This window comes from Apteryx mantelli, chromosome 5, assembly GCF_036417845.1.
Source record: "Apteryx mantelli isolate bAptMan1 chromosome 5, bAptMan1.hap1, whole genome shotgun sequence".
In the NCBI taxonomy this organism is placed as follows: domain Eukaryota; kingdom Metazoa; phylum Chordata; class Aves; order Apterygiformes; family Apterygidae; genus Apteryx; species Apteryx mantelli.
The window spans coordinates 80,298,151-80,316,086 of NC_089982.1; the positions used below are offsets into that span (position 1 = coordinate 80,298,151).

General features: G+C 35.7%; 1 protein-coding gene across 1 annotated transcript; it reads left to right on the top strand.

Moving 5' to 3' along the window:
• The first annotated feature begins 8,670 nt into the window (after positions 1-8,670).
• Positions 8,671-15,437, top strand: SPON2 (spondin 2). The gene is made up of 6 exons (XM_013942270.2): positions 8,671-8,979; positions 9,781-10,006; positions 10,367-10,590; positions 10,863-11,054; positions 12,173-12,347; positions 14,388-15,437. Exons 1-6 carry the CDS (start codon positions 8,812-8,814, stop codon positions 14,564-14,566), a joined length of 1,164 nt encoding a protein of 387 aa, XP_013797724.1. The 5' UTR covers positions 8,671-8,811; the 3' UTR covers positions 14,567-15,437.
• Positions 15,438-17,936: the final 2,499 nt, after the last annotated feature.

Sequence of the window (17,936 nt, forward strand, 5' to 3'; positions counted from 1 at the left end):
ATTACATATCCCATTATTTGAACAGCAGTTTTCTTCAACTTTAAAATCACAAACCTTTTTTTATATAATTTTACTTTCTACAATATTGGCAAAAATACTGCCTTAGAAAGAATTTTTTCTCAGTTTTCATATTGTCATGAGTTTTGAGAACCAAAGGGTAAATGGAACAGTTTATTTAGTGTATTATTTCTGGAGTGCAAGTTTTTGTTGTAGACAAGAGATATTGGCCAGTGGTCAGAAACAATAATCTCTTTTATAGAATAGTCTTGTTTCTCCTGCTTGTTACTATCTTTAAGACCTTCTTTTGTTCTTGGGTATGAAATGTCATGACATCTATTTTCTATCTGCTGTCACAGTCGGTAATTCTGTTTAAAGTTTCTTTCTGCACATTGGGTCATATTTCTACCCAAGTTATAAAATAATGACTTATATGTGAAGCATAATGTCCCTGTGATAACATCCCAGTTCTAAATGTCTTAGATGAAGATTGCTGACTATCTGATTCCTTCAGGATCCTGATAGTAGCATTGCTAATTAAGTGTATCCATTTGATAGGGGTTGACTTCACAGCATAACAGCCCTTTTATAAAAAACTGTAAAAAAAAAGCTGTGATATTACTTATTGTGAGGAAAATCACAAGACTTTTATATTGAAGTTTTCCATAATAAACTCTGGGGGGATGTGTTTACTTCTCTACAGGATTGTTTGTATTTCATCCAGAGATCCTTCACAAGCATGTGAACACCTCTGCAGAAACTGTTGTCATTCATCATAATACAGAGATAGCTGCATGGAGATGTGCATCAGAACTCCAAAGCAATATAACTGTGTTAGTGTGGCAGTGTTTCTGACCTAACAGATCTTAATTAGGTCAGGTGTGGCACCATGTTTATTTAGCTCCGGTGTCTCTAGATTGAGACACTTTTCAGAGATAGATTGTTCGGTGCTAGCTCAGGGGATTCTGCACTGTAATTTTATGGTGTAGACATGCATACAGCTCTTCCACGCAAATCCTCCCTCCATCCTTCTCCTTTATAAATATTCATTTTGCAGTTAAGTTCCCAATACTACTTATGAAAGAGAAATTCCTAATGTGGAGAGACCCTATGCGACCACTGGACAAGTGAAAGTTTTTTTGCTGTAGACTTGAGGTACTGAACTAAGATCAGAAACAAATTTTCTTCATAGTATCATAGGATGATAGGATAATTCAGTTTAGATGGGACCTCAGGAGGTCCCTAGTCTAAACTGCTCAAAGTAGGGTCATCTCTCAGGTCAGACCAGGTTGCTCAGGGCTTTATCCAGTCTTGTCTTGACGTCGCCAAGAACTGAGAATGCCTTACATCTCTGGGCAAACTGTTCCAGTGCTAGACTGTCATGGTGAAGAAGTTTTTCCTTATATCCAGTCTGAACCTCTCTTGTTTCAACTTACGTCCTTTGTCACTCATCCTCCCACCATGCACCAGTCTGAAGATCCTGGCTCCATCTTCCTGATGACCTCCTCATAGGTACTGGAAGGCTGCTATCATGTCCCCCCAAAGCCTTTCCTTCTCCAGGCTGAACAAGCCCATTTCTCTTGGCCTCTCCTCATGGGGCACGAGCTCCACACACTGAACAACTTGGCAGCCATCTGCTGAACTCACTCCAGTTTATCAATGATCTTTCTTGTATGGGAGGGAAGGGGGGGTGCAAAACTGGATATGGTATTCTAGTTGGGGTCTAACAAGTCCTGGATGTAATACTGTAATTGCTTCTGCTCTTTAATATATCCCAAATCTTCTTGCATTTTTGAATGGCATAACATTTTTTTTAGCAGCTGTCATATTAAATTGGAAATTCCTAGTTTTTCTTAGTGTGATTAGATCATATTTATGACCAAGTTAAAGAAAGATGACAGAATTATATAGGCAAACAGGAAACAGGAAAGTTGTACTGATTTTATTAGATAATTTCCATGGGGAAGGTAAAGAAAATATGTTGGTCCCCAAAATATATTGCACCCTGCCAGTTGACCACAACTTCCCCATTCCACTTCTTAAATCTGCACTGACTCCTCACCAGTATTATTTAGTGCTTAAGCCTCTCTCCAATGGAAATTCAATGGCAAAAAAGAAGTAAAAATGTTAATGGTACAGGTTCATTCCAGTTTACAAATGAATTGGAAGCTGTAATTGGAAGATTGGATTTGTTGGAAGATGCAATCCATATTTTCCACAAAATGTGAGCAAATTTTTATTATGTCAATTATTTTGCTGTTATTTTTTCCCTCATTTTCTTTAGCCACATTTTTGGTTTTCAGTTTTCTTTTTCTTAAGCTCTAGTATAGACTGTTTTCTTTAATATTCTTTATCAGATAATAGTGAACTATTGAATTTATCAACAAGTTAGAGTTAGAAATGAAGACTTCCATTAGCACGAAAAGGATGTGAGAAGAGTAAATCTGATTTAAAAAAATAACTGTTTACATTACAAACGGTGGAACAAAAAAAAATCCCCAAATCAATATACTAAACAAGTTTAGTAAACTTGAAACCTACCATATTGGAATGACTACATATTGGAATGATGTTCTATAAAGGCTGTGAGCCCAATCCAGCCTAAGAATGATGGAATGAAGTAATATGTTAAGCAGTACACTGTTTTTACATTATGTGTGTGCACAATACCATGAAAATATCCTGTCTGCTACTCTAATGAAGCTGCAGTACAATATATGCTGGATTTTCTTCAAAGCTTTTCTTGTTTGAGTTAGAGGTTTTCCTGCAATTACTCAAACAAACTTAATTTAAAGGTAGGGAGTCCACAGGTGTCTGACTCAGCTCTGTAAGGTTTTCTAAATGTTAAACTTTTTTTCATGTTTAGCTTTTTTGCTAAGGCATGCATGCTACACAGTCCAGTGAGCTAATACTGCTGGTGCAGGCATTTCACAGATTAGCATAGCGCTCCGAAAGCTGGCCCTCATCCCACAACTCAGCCAGCCTGATGAACAGGTGGAAGAAGATGTTTTCTTTCCCAGGTCCATGGAGTTTTGGTGGTAGAAAGATGAAATGAATTTCTGCTTCAGCATCCTGTTGCAAGATATTTTGGAAGGAAAAAGAGGTGGTAACAGCACTGGCTGGCTTTTGCAGGTACAGGGGTCCGAACAACTGAAGTCCAGGATAGAGGAACTGCCTGAGTGCCTAGGCCTTGTGAGTCTGTTCCATACTTATTATGAATGTTAACCATAGTGTCAAGGGAAGAAGATCCCTGATTTGTGTTTAGCTGATGAGTTGGGGAAGGTGGGTTAAATTATTTTTTTCTGGTTGAGTTTATTTTTGTCAAGATAACTCTCTTCATTACTCATAATTAGATATGAAGATTTCATGGTTTCTGCTACAGAAAAATTGGATAGATAACCTCTGTGGTTAGGTTATCAGGGTGTTTCAACTGCTAAGCATCTGTGAGAGCCAAGAATGACAAGCTATGCATATTATGTCTGAAGGACTGTAGTGAAGCAGAAGAAAATGGCTCTGACCTTTACTGACACCAGCTGATTCTTGGCTCTTCTTACATAGTAGAAGACAGCTGCTGCATTAATGTGATAGCTGATCGATCAGGGAATAGATTAGGGAACCAAAAGCACTGCTGAAGATGACTATCCAGAAGAGTCATACACATTGAGTAGTAGAGAGCACAGCAAACTAGAATAGTTAAAGAACACCCAGGCAAAGGAGGAACTGACAGGTACAATCCCTAGTCTCACTAACCTATGGGTAATCTATGATTATACTGCTTCTTTCATATAAGTTAAATATGTATTGCCAGTGACTCCCATCCTCTTCTCTGTTGGGAGCTGCTTGTTGTGGTGTGTTCCTTGTATCAAAACTAATAGTCATACAACTATACAGGGAGTCAAATGAAGGAACTCATTTGGCTAAATGCTAACTTAGAACGAAAGATTTGCTGTTAACTGGATCAGTTCTTCAGTTTGGCTGTATAGCCACACAAATCCTTGTACTGGCTGTTCTTAAATAAGCTCTAATCAGTACTACCAAAACCATCTCAGTCGCAGTACTCCCACATTTCATAAATAACAGTATTACTATAAAAACATAAAAATGGAGCAATCTGGTAATGTTCAAATAATACCTGGACTGCTGTCAGTACATTTTTTATATTAGGTGGTTAAGAGGAAATTCTGCCAATGAGATCTTTAGAGTTTCCCTGGATACTCACCCTGCAGCTTCAGCGTAAGGCAATGTTCTATGGTCTCCTTCTTTGGGAGGCGGGTCACATCATTTAGGCCATGACAACTTTAATCCAATTTAAACCTGCTGCCTCCAGATTAGGAAATCGTGCCCTTTTCTGCATCCCAACTTGTTTTCATCTCCATTATTGTCATCAACATACATTGAAACAAAAGATCAAGATGCCTGAATCAGTTGTTTATATGTAGATGTTTACGTGTGAGCTAGGTATCTAGTCAATGGAGAGTTTATCAATACAGGTAATGGAGACTAGAGAGCTACTCATCAGTTATTTGTTTGGCCAAATGCAGGTATGTATTCAATGGTGAGCTGAATACCTCTTTAGATTCTATTGACTATAATGACTAGACCTGTTTTATATATAGTGGCAGTTTAGATGCCTAGTTCATAAATAGACATTCAATTTAGGTGTGTAATCTGCACGTGAAATCCTTATCTCAAAGCATAAGTTGAGATTCAAAGTTGCCTTCATTACTGTTGTACTGTGTACTGTTGGGAATGCTTCATCCTCCTTTGTAACTGCTGCATTTTTTAATAAGCTTCCAATACAACACCACAGTTTCTCCATGATAAAATATTTTTCCGCTTACTGAGATTTTATGATTTAAAGCTCACAGGGTTTTGATTGAGAGTAAACCTTTTGGCATTGTTGAGTGTCCATAACAGTATGTGTATCCATGGTAACTACAGGAGAGAAAGTAGAGTGCATAATCCTTCTTAAGTAATACCATGTTATGTTTTTCTTGGTAGACAAAGAGATGCTAGCTATTTATAAGCATATTAAACAGCTTGTGCATATTCAGAGTTGTGCATATACTCCTTACCAGAAAAATGGAGATTGTTTCAGTTAAATTTTAATGTGTGGTAATAGTTCAGAAATATAGATAAATGAACACAAAAGGATTTCTGGAGCTCCTGTTTTGATTTAAGGTGGGCAAATTAACTTCAGATTGGTCATTTTAGTTAAATTTCCTTTCTCTTAATCTTACAGTTTAACAGAGAAGTCATAACTAAACACGTCAGTCCTGTTGCTTACCAGAGAAAGGGCTAAATTATTCTCTGGTTAATCAAAACAGAATTTGCACCCTTTTAATGTGCTATGTATAAGTGATGGCCTAAAAATGTTCATATAAATGTTTTCATATGGTGCAAATGATTGAAAAATCAGTATGATATTGACCATACTGATAAGTGTTTGTTTTCTTGTTTTCTTAATTAAGTTAATAAAAATAACAGAATATTTTAGACACAGTTATGACTGTGATTTAAAAAAAAATTTGCACACCATTTTTGCTTTATACTTTCCAACTTTCATCCTGTGATTCTTAGGAAAACCTGCAGGAACTGTAAGACTGTTGTCTTATTGACAAAAAGCAGCAAAAATTGCACACAGGCACAAGTAAAAGCGCTGATGCTTAAGTAAAACAAATCTTAATGCATACTCCTTCAAGCATTTAGGAGCTATACAGGTATGAATGTGGATGGAAAATAGGTGTACCTGAAGAGGCATAAACTTGAAAAACAAAAGCTATTTTGCTGTAAAAGAGGGAAGAAAAAAAATCCAATTTTATATATATGGAAAATGGTTTCTAAATGGAAGATCTTTTTCCAGTTTTCCATGAGTATTCAACTGCTTTTTAATGGGACATACAAACTGAAGAAGGAATGCAAGCATAGGTTCTGATCCCACAGCAATTTTTTCTCCAACTGCTGGCCCACAGAAATTTGGCATCCCAGAAATTTGGCTTCCCAGCCATGAAAGTAATTCATTGAGTGGAAATCTGTTTGTTTTCCCCCCAGCTATGAGATACTAAATTTGTTTTTGATGTCCTTCACAATGTCAGAGACTGATTATGCTTAGCACAGTTGCTATTTAAAGAAATAAGTTTGGGGAGTCCTCAAGTTAGTATTTTCTGACAACAACTACGCGTGTTTTTTCTGTTTTTCTCCTCTCCTTCAGCCATGGGGGAAAAAAAAGGATGCTAAATTAAAGTTTAAAGCTGTATTTTGTCTAACAATCTCATTATGGAATCAAAAAAATCCTGAAGATTTTAATCTTTCCTGCAAACTCTGTTATGGTAGATCCCTCATTATAAATAGGGAAAGGACCAGTATAGGAATGGTAAGAATCCTGGTCTATTCTGGACCAGGATCAGTGAGAAAGAAAAAGCAGTAAAACCCATTTTTCCTGTAAATATCTGCAGTCTTTGAAGAAAGAATCCCTCTCCATTTTTTCAAACTAAAAAGTTTCAAAGTCTCTTTAATTCCTGCACTGGCAAGGTAGGAAGGTAAAAGAACTAGCCTGAGTTGTGTTCCATTAGCTGTATTTCTGAAGCTGAAGAGACTGATGACCTCAGGAAATGGGAGTAATTGAGCTCTAGAAGAAGAACAAACTGATCACACAGAATTGTAGAACTGGAAAGCATCTCAGAAGATCATGTACTAATATTCCAAGGCAGAATCAACTATAACTTTTGCTATTCTTGATATTTGTTTCTCTACTCTATGCTTGAAAACCTCAGATGACTTCCCAAGTTAATCACTTCCAATGTTTCAGTACCTTTTATCATTTAGTATGTTCTTCTTATAATATCTGAGCCAAATTATCCAGGCTGCATGTATTGTCCCGTTCCTAGATAAATTCATAACATGTAGTCACAGAACCAGAACTATCTAATCTGTTTTCTTTTGGCAGCAATTTTTCTTCAACAGGAGAAAGATAGTCTAACATATTAAATCAGTTTTGTCCTGGATCCAGAGCTAATCACTTTGCTCTCATTTTAAGTGTCTTCCTGGAGTCCTCACAGTTTCACTGTGTGAGGTTAGCTGGCTCAGTAATAGTGATGACAAAGATATTTACAACAACACTGACTGAAGTTTAAAGCTAAAACTCTGACTTGGTAGTATCCTTAAGCACTTCTTTTTTAACAGTGCTATATGCAACATACTTGAATAGTCATGGGACCTTTGTATAGTTCTTCCAGAGGGCTGAATGGGATGGAAAGATAACCCCCTTCTGATATAAGTAGACTGAATTCTCTAAGGAACCACGTGTGGATCTGGAATTCTGGATGTAATTCACATATCATCCTGCAACAAACACTGTGAAGACGTGGTTTAAAAGTATCCATGAAGTCTCTTTACCCAGTGGATTTTAGGGAGTCTGGCTCCTGGAACAGAAATAATTTATGGAAAACATGGATATTTTCAGTGGCATGAACACAGGATGGAGGAAAAGGCCTTAGAATTAAAGGGCATGTCCATGTCTAGATAGCTTAACCTGTTATGCAATTCCTAAAAGCTATCCAAACATACAGGAACTGTGGATATTGGGTGCTGAATCCATCTATGCTGAAAGTTGCTAGAGATTCCATTTCCATCAATGGAAATGCCATTCAGACATCTCAGTTTATTCTTTGGACTTTTCCTGTTGATTTACTGGGTGGGGGTGGGGGTGGTGGAAGAAGGGGCAAAAAGGGAGACTAAGTTTCCAGTTACAGGGCCATAAAACTCTGCTTGATTGGTAACCCCCTTCTGGAGGAAAGCACACATCATTTAAGCTATGATAGCCTGGGAGTTTCATCTGAGCAGTAACTATTTTTTCCATATGCTGTACCATGATATTTGAGATCTGTGGAAGTACTTAAGTGATATCCCTCACAATTTGAAAAGAAGACTCCATGCAAGACTTCCCTCATGGTGCATGGTAAACTTTTGAACTTACTTCCTTTGTTGATCAGCCACAATAGAATTTGTTAACCTTATAGGGATGGCACAAAGCCCTTATTTTCCCTATGGGCTTTTTAAAAGGTGGTGGGAAGAAGAATCTAAAATAAATATTAAGCATTATTTCTTAATCGGGTCATTGTATTATAAATAATTTTTGCCAGATAATTTTAGTGAGTTAAGTAAGTATGTGTACTGTGTTATAGAGGATTATTGATTTAGCTGTAATAATAAGATTTTTATTTGGGGTTTTTACTCTGAAGACAGCTAAGAAAAATCTCAGAGCTTCCCAAAACCACTCTTTCCAAAGAAACCACAGTGTTACAGAGCCCTTTCATCATCCAGCATACGGTACTGTAGAACACAAAAATATACACTGTACTACTTTAAATTAATTCATATTTGCAGGAGACACAGTCTGTGTGAGTATATGCAATTATGAAATGTAACTTTTTTTTCCTCTGACTTTTTTAGCTGCCTCACCCCTTTTATTTGAACACATACATATGGTGTGTGAGAGTGAGCAAGCTCTCTGTAAATGTTTGGAAGGAGCATCTGTCAGACAATAAAACTTACAAGAAAACATGCTTCTCATTTAAAGAGTATTCACTAGAACTATTTCAGTGTTGGAATCAGTTCATTCGTATAGCTTAGAGGCATTAATAAGAACAGAAAACTGTACAGTCACCAGAAAACTTGAACTGTTAGTAAGAATTCAAGGTTTTTTAAAGCATTTTGTGTATTCGGCATCACAGACTTCTGATAGGAGCGTGAACCAGTTGACCTACAGGAAACCTCTGATAGTCCATCCAAAAAGCTTGCAAGCAAGAAGATGGCATGCTTTTTGCAAACCTGGAAAGTCTAAAGATTACAATAATTGTTGGACCAAAGGGATCCTCTTCAGGCATAAATAGCAAGACTCCTACTGTCTTCTCTTGCAGACCAGCTCAACTGCCAGCAAAAGCAGGTGCTCTCCCCCTACCAGTGCTCCAGAGGAAATATTTAGTGAGTATTTACAGCTCTTTTAACAAATTTGTATATTATTAGCATTTCAGTCACATTTGTATACTTTTCTCAAAGGACAAAAGCATTTTAAAGTAACTTTTTAAGGCTGTTATTTTAAACAATTGCTTGAGTTCAACAGTCTGATGGAATTACTATATTAATTTAAAAACAAAATTTGCACAACCTATGACAGTAGCTTTTTAAAAATATTATTTTTAACAAATGTTTAAGTTTAACCATCTGAAGTGATTATAATGTATTTTTTAAATGCACAAGTTATGACAGCAAAGTAATTTATATAAATTTGAAATGTATTTGACTTTAAATATTATGCCATAAAACAACCTTTTCAGAACACAAATTTAAAATAAATCATTTCTTTTGGCAAAGTAACCTGCAATTTAATCTTTAGAAGAATAAATATACCACTAATGTTTTCCACAGAAACAGTTGCTACTCTAATTAATTCAAGATGTGACTCTAATAAGATTTCAACAGAAAATCAGAAACAGATTTTCTCAGAGGTAGTACTATGAACAAGGTTAAGATATTTTTATTTTCATTAGAAACACTTGTCCTGGGTAGGGTTACAGATTTGTTGTATATAGCATGGAAATATCAAATCTGGAAGCATTATAATAATGTTTTTAGAAGCATAACAATTTTTAGTGTTTTGGATATAGGCTTTGGTTTTGTTATAACTTATCCTATGTTACATTTTAATAGGTAACCGTTATTCAATTTTGAGTTTAGGGTGACTAATATGGCTAACAATCTTTTTTTTATCTTTTCATGTGGAAGGGAATGGAAAACCTGATGTTTGTCCACTGCTCCTGTAAAGTTATCTGGACATTGCTTATAACAATTCTAGGTTATGCCAGCAGCTTGCCTGTGGGTGATGATTCTATTTGCACAGCAGAGGAACTGGCTAAGTACAGCATAACTTTTACCGGGAAATGGAGTCAGACTGCTTTCCCTAAGCAGTATCCACTTTATAGGCCCCCAGCACAGTGGTCATCAATGCTAGGTAAGTGAAGTATGTACAGTTTTAAGAACAGATAAATCTCTTGACTACTGTGATTATTGTTTCTTCTTAATATTCAATTTTAAGCCAACTAATGCAAAAAGAAAGAAAATAGCCAGAGATACTAGGAATGAAATGCACAAATTGCAGTATCTACAATGCTTTCAAAATCTGCAGCTGTTTTCAGTTGACTTCCGTTTTCAATTGGCTAAAGCTGAAATAAACAGTGATAAGTTGAATGTTTTAGTGTCCACTCATTTTTATACACAAAATTTTTAACCTCAGAAATAAAACAGAGAAGTTGAAGAAAAAAGGACAATCTAAAACAGACTTTTATGTCATGCAATGTATTCACTCAAATAGGTGTTACTCATAGTTCTGACTACGGCATGTGGAAAAAAAACGAATATGCCAGCAATGGTGTTCGTGATTTTGCTGAAAAGGGTGAAGCATGGGCATTAATGAAGGAAATAGAAGAAGCTGGAGAGAAAATTCAAAGTGTACATGGAATCTTCTCTGCTCCTGCCATTTCCAGTGGTACAGGACAAACCTCCACTGAATTAGAAGTGCATTCAAGACATCCCTTAGTAAGTAATTAACATATTGATTTTAAAGGTTTATATCATGTCACCAGCAGACAAAATTAAATATTTGAATTCTCACTGGTAAGAACAATATAATGCAATTATGTTACTAAAAAAAGTCTGCCAAAATGCAAGGAGCGCTGTATAGTTTTTATTTTAGAATTTTCAAAAGTAATGTTCTATTTTACTCTTCCTCTTTACAAAATTATCATAAATATGACTGGAACATTTTGAAATAAGTGATGAAATCCTGATGGATCTTTCTGTTTCATTAGGTTTCATTTGTTGTACGAATTGTGCCAAGTCCTGACTGGTTTGTGGGTATTGACAGCCTAAATCTCTGTGAAGGAGACCACTGGATGGAAGAAATATCAGTAGATCTATTTCCATATGATGCTGGAACTGACAGTGGTTTCACATTTTCCTCTCCAAATTTTGCCACTATTCCACAGGACACAGTTACAGAGGTAGGTATATGTCCATGGTTTATCACATTACGCTATATACTTTAAGTACTCCCTTTAAGAGACCAATTATCTTATAATTACACAGTAGACTCTTTCTTGCAAAACTGACTTCAGTATTTGGGAGTGATGATGCTATGTATATTTTCTGCATAGCTGATAACTCTACAGCTTTTATTTATTTTCTATATCTTTCCAATTCATTTAGGTAAACGTAGATGGATCATGAAAATTTGGCCTACATTTAAAATAATTAACGTAAAGTATGAGTATTATAAGATGATTTTTAATGACTGTTAAAGCAATAAGGAAATCAAAATATTCACAAAAGTCCTGTCAGAACTAAATATGTATCTAAATGGGAAATCTCGTAGAAAAGCAGAAAGTAGAGAATTGTTGCATGTACTGATGTGGGGTGGGAGTTTTCAGTTAAAAAAATTGCTGAAACCTGAAACTTAGATTTGAGGGAAGGGAGCCAAGGGAAAGCAGAGGAGAACTTTTTTGCTGCTACAGCAGTGCCCCCACTTTCAACCTCTTTTCTCACTCTATGCTCTGTATTCCTCATACTTTGCTTTTGTCATTTAAAGGTGGTAGGAAACAGAGCATCTTGATTCAGCAGTTTTGAATACCATAAGCATTCAGACAATCCTTTCTCATGTTTAAGGTCAACTTTTCTACAGCCAAATGCTGTACTAATGAGTAATGAGAAAAAATGGAGAAGCTGAAAACCAACTACATTTGACCTCCTGTATCCATATGACAGCTGCTATAGCATACTTAATATTTTATCATTTAATACTCTTGTAAATTCTAGCATTTTCCACCTTGTAATAATATCCACTTTCCCCATCAAACCATTTCATACATTACTCTGAGTTTTCAACACATCCCACCCCAGTCCTCCATCCAAAGGTTGGCACAATTCATTGTGCCCAGTTCCCAGAGTATTTTGCACAAAGGATCTGGGATTATCTGCAGTAGTTCTGCATGTTGGGGTTTGTAGACTGGTGCATTTTACTTGCCAAGAAGTATCACGTAATGTGTAAACATGATGTTAAAGGTTTTTTTTTTTAATTGATATTATGATGTACTTCCTTTGAGGTTCCCTTTTTCATTCACAGATCACTTGTTCCTCTCCAAGTCACCCGGCAAACTCATTTTATTATCCCAAACTCAAAATTTTGCCACCTATTGCTCAAGTAACAATGCTGAAATTAAAGAAAAACCAACCAGGTCTTCCTGTCTTTAATCTTAATCTGCCAGCTCAAAGCAATGAAATATTAGACTCTGTCTCAGGTGAGTGATTATTACTTTGATATGCTCAATTCTCTTTTTTCCATTCATTCAGAAAATATGTGGAAATCTGGCAGGTGATGCAGATGCGGTTAGGCTGAATAGTCTATCTGCATAGAAATAATTTCCAGACTCACGCACAGGAAATAAAACAAGCCAGTTGACACAGAAGAGAGTATCTGAAAGAACAATAAGGAATGAATTTCATATCTGAGCTAGAGTCTAAACATTTGGGTTAGATCCACAGTGAGGGTTATTCAAGTCTTAGTATCAGTGTAGATCTGTGAATTTTATGAGAAATAAACAATACTTGATTCAGAATCAGAGTTCCCCAAATTCTTTGTAAATTTTGAAGTAAATACTCCTCCATGGGTTTTTGCATGATGATGGAGCAAAAGAAGTATTATTGTTGTCTCTTTCTGGGTCAGAGGGTTTGAAATTGACTTTGACATATATATGATAGCAACACACATCCCCACATAAAAAAGATTGTTCTCTCTTTTTTTTTTTCCTTAAAAAGCTAGGAAATAACCTTTTTTTGGGTAGGAAGGTGTACAAACTACTGACTCAAGTCAGTCTTAAATGTAATTTTCAAATCTCCAGATCAACAACTACTACATTTGCTCTGAGGGAAAGACAACAGATGGATGGTGTCTACCTGGATATTCTCTTTACATTTGTCTAGTGGCTTTTTATAAAGTAAATGTAAATGTAAGAGAAAGAGTTAAGAATAAGAAGATTGACATTCCAAATCCTATGTGAGAGAGCAATGGGCTAAATCCCCAGTGTATTCCTAGAATTGCTGCCATGTTCCAAGAAGGGCTTCTCCGGAATGAAGATTGCATGCCTATAGCTCTGTGCTAAAGTCACCTCACAACCAGTAAAATAAAGCTCATTCTCTACACAGACTGGAACAGGAACATTTGGCCCTATTTAGGATATAAAGTTAAAGCAATGTATTTAAAATATGGTATTTCAAAAAACATTTCTAATCATATACCCCCACTTCACTGTGTATTAACCAGTACATCAGTCTATTCAAAAACTTATTCCAGAGGCAAAAGGACAGATTCAATTACCAGAGATCAAATCATGTCCCACATTCTCACTAGGAGCATGGGAATCAGAGACTACAACAGAAGTGGTCAGTTGTCTTCTAAGAGGAAGCACAGTGACGGAAGTTTATACCAGAGGTCACATGTTCAGTGCACCATTTAGAGCTGGGTTTGTGCACAGCTATTTTATCCTCAAATGCTGTCATAAACAGTACTGATGCAATTTCCTCTGACAAGCAATATTGTTATTTAACCTGCTAAGGAATAAGCATCTGTATTTTCATGAGAGATATTTACAATACAAGGATATGTTATGCAAAGTACTCTAGAGTTTCTGACTTCTTTGGTTACAGTAAATTAAAAGTACATTAAAAACCCTTTTAGAATTAAAAGGTTTATAGTTATAGGATATCTTTGTTGGTGATGAGAACTGCAGTGCACATGCCAAAAAATAGCAAGATGATATAATGCTAAAAAATGGAAATTTTCTTTACTTGTGAAGCAAATTGGAACAAGAGTTAAATGGAGTTTGATATGAACAACTTAAGGAACAATATCTATCTAGGAAGAAATAAACCAGATAAAAGATTTAATTCTGATGTTTTTAGTAAGCCATGCAATGGTAAATGAATTATCACATTGATAGTAAATGTTTTGAATGCAATCATTTGAATGCAATCATTTCAAACATAGGTTTCTTCGATGTGAATTTTATAATTTCAGTTCAATAAGTAATATCTACACTCACTGATTTAGTACCTCAAACAGTCTGTAGACTGCAATAATAATAATATCTATATCCATGAGTTCAGGAGCTGAAAACAAATGCTTTTATTTATTAGACAACATATGGATTTTATTAATATCACATGTATTTTTGTATAAGAAAGGACACTATCTGATCATCATTCCTTAATGCTTTGCCAACTATGTATTTGCCTTAAGCACAAATTTCTGTAAAGTTACCTTTTTATTGTGTATATTGCAGAAACACCACTGGACTGTGAGGTTTCACAGTGGTCTTCATGGGGTCTCTGTAGAGGTCCTTGTGGAAAACCAGGGACCAAGATCAGAACTCGCTTTGTACTTCTTCAGCCTGCCAATAATGGAACTCCCTGTCCAAATCTGGATGAAGAAACAGGATGTGAACCAGATAATTGTGTCTGAAATAAAGAACAGATAATAATTTAGATAATTTAAAAGTAGGATAAGTTTAAATAAATTTAAACTACATATCAGTCAATGTTCCTTCTAATTCAGGTACGCTGTACTATTTTACTGAAAAGGTGTTTTAGACTGGTTTTGAAAGTTTTTTTATCTCAAGATTTTGTGGGGGGGTTAAATTCCTACGGTTTAGTATAACAACAGTATTTGATCATTTACAGAACAAAAAACGCAGATAAATCCTTGTTATAAATATACTGTAAGTTCTTGGAGTACCCTCTAGTGGCAGAAAAGAAGACATTTGGAAAGATTGCAGTTCACATATATCAACAAATCTTTCAATCACAAAATCTAAGCTAATATGTTCTTAAATACTATAATTTGTTGATTTAAAGCTATTTATACCTAGAAATTTAATTTTTTTCTCTAAATTATGTTTATTATAATTTATTGGCGTGTTTGTTGTCTTTCTAAACATGTTTAACGTGCATTACTTCAGAAACTACTTACATTACTCAGAGTGATCAGATGTTTGCAGTATGATTATGACAATAACATAATGAAGAAAACATGTCTTGAGTCTTGTGAATGCATGAAAAGGTTTGTTTTTCTCAAAAGTGAGAAAAATATCTCCCATAAGGACACTTAGCCAAGAAAATTACAAGCAGAAATCAGAAGTTTGTATACTAGTAGAAAAACCCTAAACTTAATTTAAAGTGTTAGATGTGATTTAAAAACTGACTAATGGCTGGTGTGAGTCCCTCATGGGACAACCGCCTCAAAAATAATCGATAGAAAGTTAACACTGCTGACCACAACATAAATTGTATCATTCTCTTTATATACGCAATAAATGTGTCCATGTTTCTTTAAATGTGTTTGTTGCTACTTGTGTCACCATGATCTTTGTACAGAGAAAACTTACTGAGGTTTTAAAATTATCTGAAATTAAGGTATACATGAATATAAGTAAACATAATTCTCCAGAAACTGTTCCAGACTGCAAATTTTAATGCTCAAACAATCCTTTGTTGTAAGAAGAAAGTAACATGTGACTTACAGCCTTGGCTACCAGCTAGGAAAAGAATTTCAAAATAAGAAAGCTGAGTAGAAAATACAGTCAGCTAACAAAGCTTTTAGTGTAGCACACTACAGTTTTACGAATATACAGTATAGATATTGAATGAGAGACCTTGGGCTGAGTAGGTTCATTCTGAAATATGTCAAATACCAACAACTTTATTATGCCCTTAAAGGAACACAGCGTATTCTCTTAGGGTAGAAGCATTTAAACTGTTCCCTATATTTTTTTACAGGAGATAAGTCTTGTAAAGTCCCAGAGAAATTCAGACTTTATCAGCTTAGCCTAAGCTGGTCATACAAACACTGATGAACACACAGCTGTTAGCTGTTAGAGCTCAGAATAGGAAATTTTAGCTATTATTTCTACATCTTGCATTCTTCAGATTTCCACTGTTGCCTGTTTTTCAAAGTTGTTTGTCTTATTCTTTTTATATATCTATTTTTCTTCAGGTTCTCCTGTGTCCATTTTTATCACCTGATTATTTTTTATGTGTGTTTATTTTAGGGAAATAGTGTTATTTCTTTATCATTTCCATATACTGTGTTTAGTTAATTTCTCCACCTTTTCCATTCTTTGTCTTCTTTTCATAGAAGTTTTTCCTCATTTTATGTTTTCTTTTCCATTAAACTTATTTATTATGTAGTTACACAGTATTATCATCATCTCAGAAAATGCAAGCATATATTGAAATACAGATCTAAGTATTCTCTGATGGCAGGAACTAAATTCAGATCGATTGATCAGCTGATCATAGGCTAAACTCAGTAAAGTCCTAAGCAGAATTCAGATGCAAGTCTAAATTATGACTTAGGGAAAACAAACATATAAATTTTTGCTCAGCTGCAAGCTATCCTTGGACGAACCTTAAAGTTCTTTAAGCATTAGAGTTTTGCTTCTTGCCACGTCCAGAAGAGGCAAAGGGCTAGGTCCTGTAGAAGAGCATCTTTGTTTGCAACTGCTTACAAGTCCAGAATGTAGGATCTCAGTCCTACAAGATATGAACTGATACTGGGGCATTCCCAGTGTTAACTCAAACTGCTGAAGGCAAAAATTCCCCAAAGGACACTGAGAGAGAAGGAATAAGAGGCGGAGGTGGGGTGGAAAGGGAAGTGACTATGCAAATGGCCAACACAATTCAGGAAACTCAAATTAGTGATAAATAACTTTCCTTAAGGAAAAGTTTCTTATCCAGTCAGTTCCCTGGTTGCTGGTCTGAGAGAGGAGCTCTTCCTTCCTTTTTCCCTTATATCCAGTGTTACAGATGGCTGGCAGACAAGATACCATGGTCCTAACCACATGGGATTTAGGGAAGGAATAGGTAAATTCTTTTTTGGGTTAAACTAATCTCAGAAAACACTTTGGAAAGAAACTTAGAATGGATCTGTAAAGATGCTTTTTTAGCAAGAATGTCATGTAGGAAGAATCAGCTATACGGGCAGATACTGTTGCAATGATGGAAGACACCTTCAGAGGTAAGTGTAGCAGCAAAAAGGTTACCACAGGCTTGAACTGAGGTCTTACAAAAATTATGGATACCAATTTCAATTCCCATAGTGTTATAGAGTACCTGATTACTGAGAACAGATTGTCCATTGCCTGAAAAGAAATTTAAGAACAGTTAGCTGTGAATACATCAAAGCTCATCTGACAACTGAAGCTATGTCTACATTTTTGCTTTCCTGTGGGCTGTAGCTTCCCTGCAGACATCCAGAGAAGCAGCTTAGTGTTCACTGATTGCGAAAAATCAGGATATTCTTTGTAGATAAGTCAGGATACAAGAGGGACTGGTGTGATCTGTGACTAAAAAGAATTAGTGTTTATAAGAATAAGAGTGAGCATCAAAGGTTCCTGGCCTTTGACTGTCTCTTTATCACTATAGGTATACTGTATTTTGCCTGAAGTGCACTAATACTTGAACCAGAACTTTGGTGAAGATACTTTGTGATGTGGAACAGACTGAATTGATAATAGTTGTGAGCCTGGGCCAGTGTTAGACAAAAACATTTTTACTTGGACAACTTCATAGATAGCAGGTTCAGTGAAAGTCAATAAACAGGAATCAGTTTTTGTTTTCAGATATGCAATAATCCAGTAAGAGCTACTATCCTGAAATTTTAGGTATTTATGTTCCAGCAATAAAGGATGAGTCACTGTCCTCCTTTCCTTCTTGATACAAGGAAAAGAAATGGTCTTGTAGTATGATGGAGCCAATTCTATGGCTACTAGCACTAGTAGAATCTCAGGTTCTCAGAAGGGCTGCTCAGAAATGGATAGGGAGAGGGATATGGT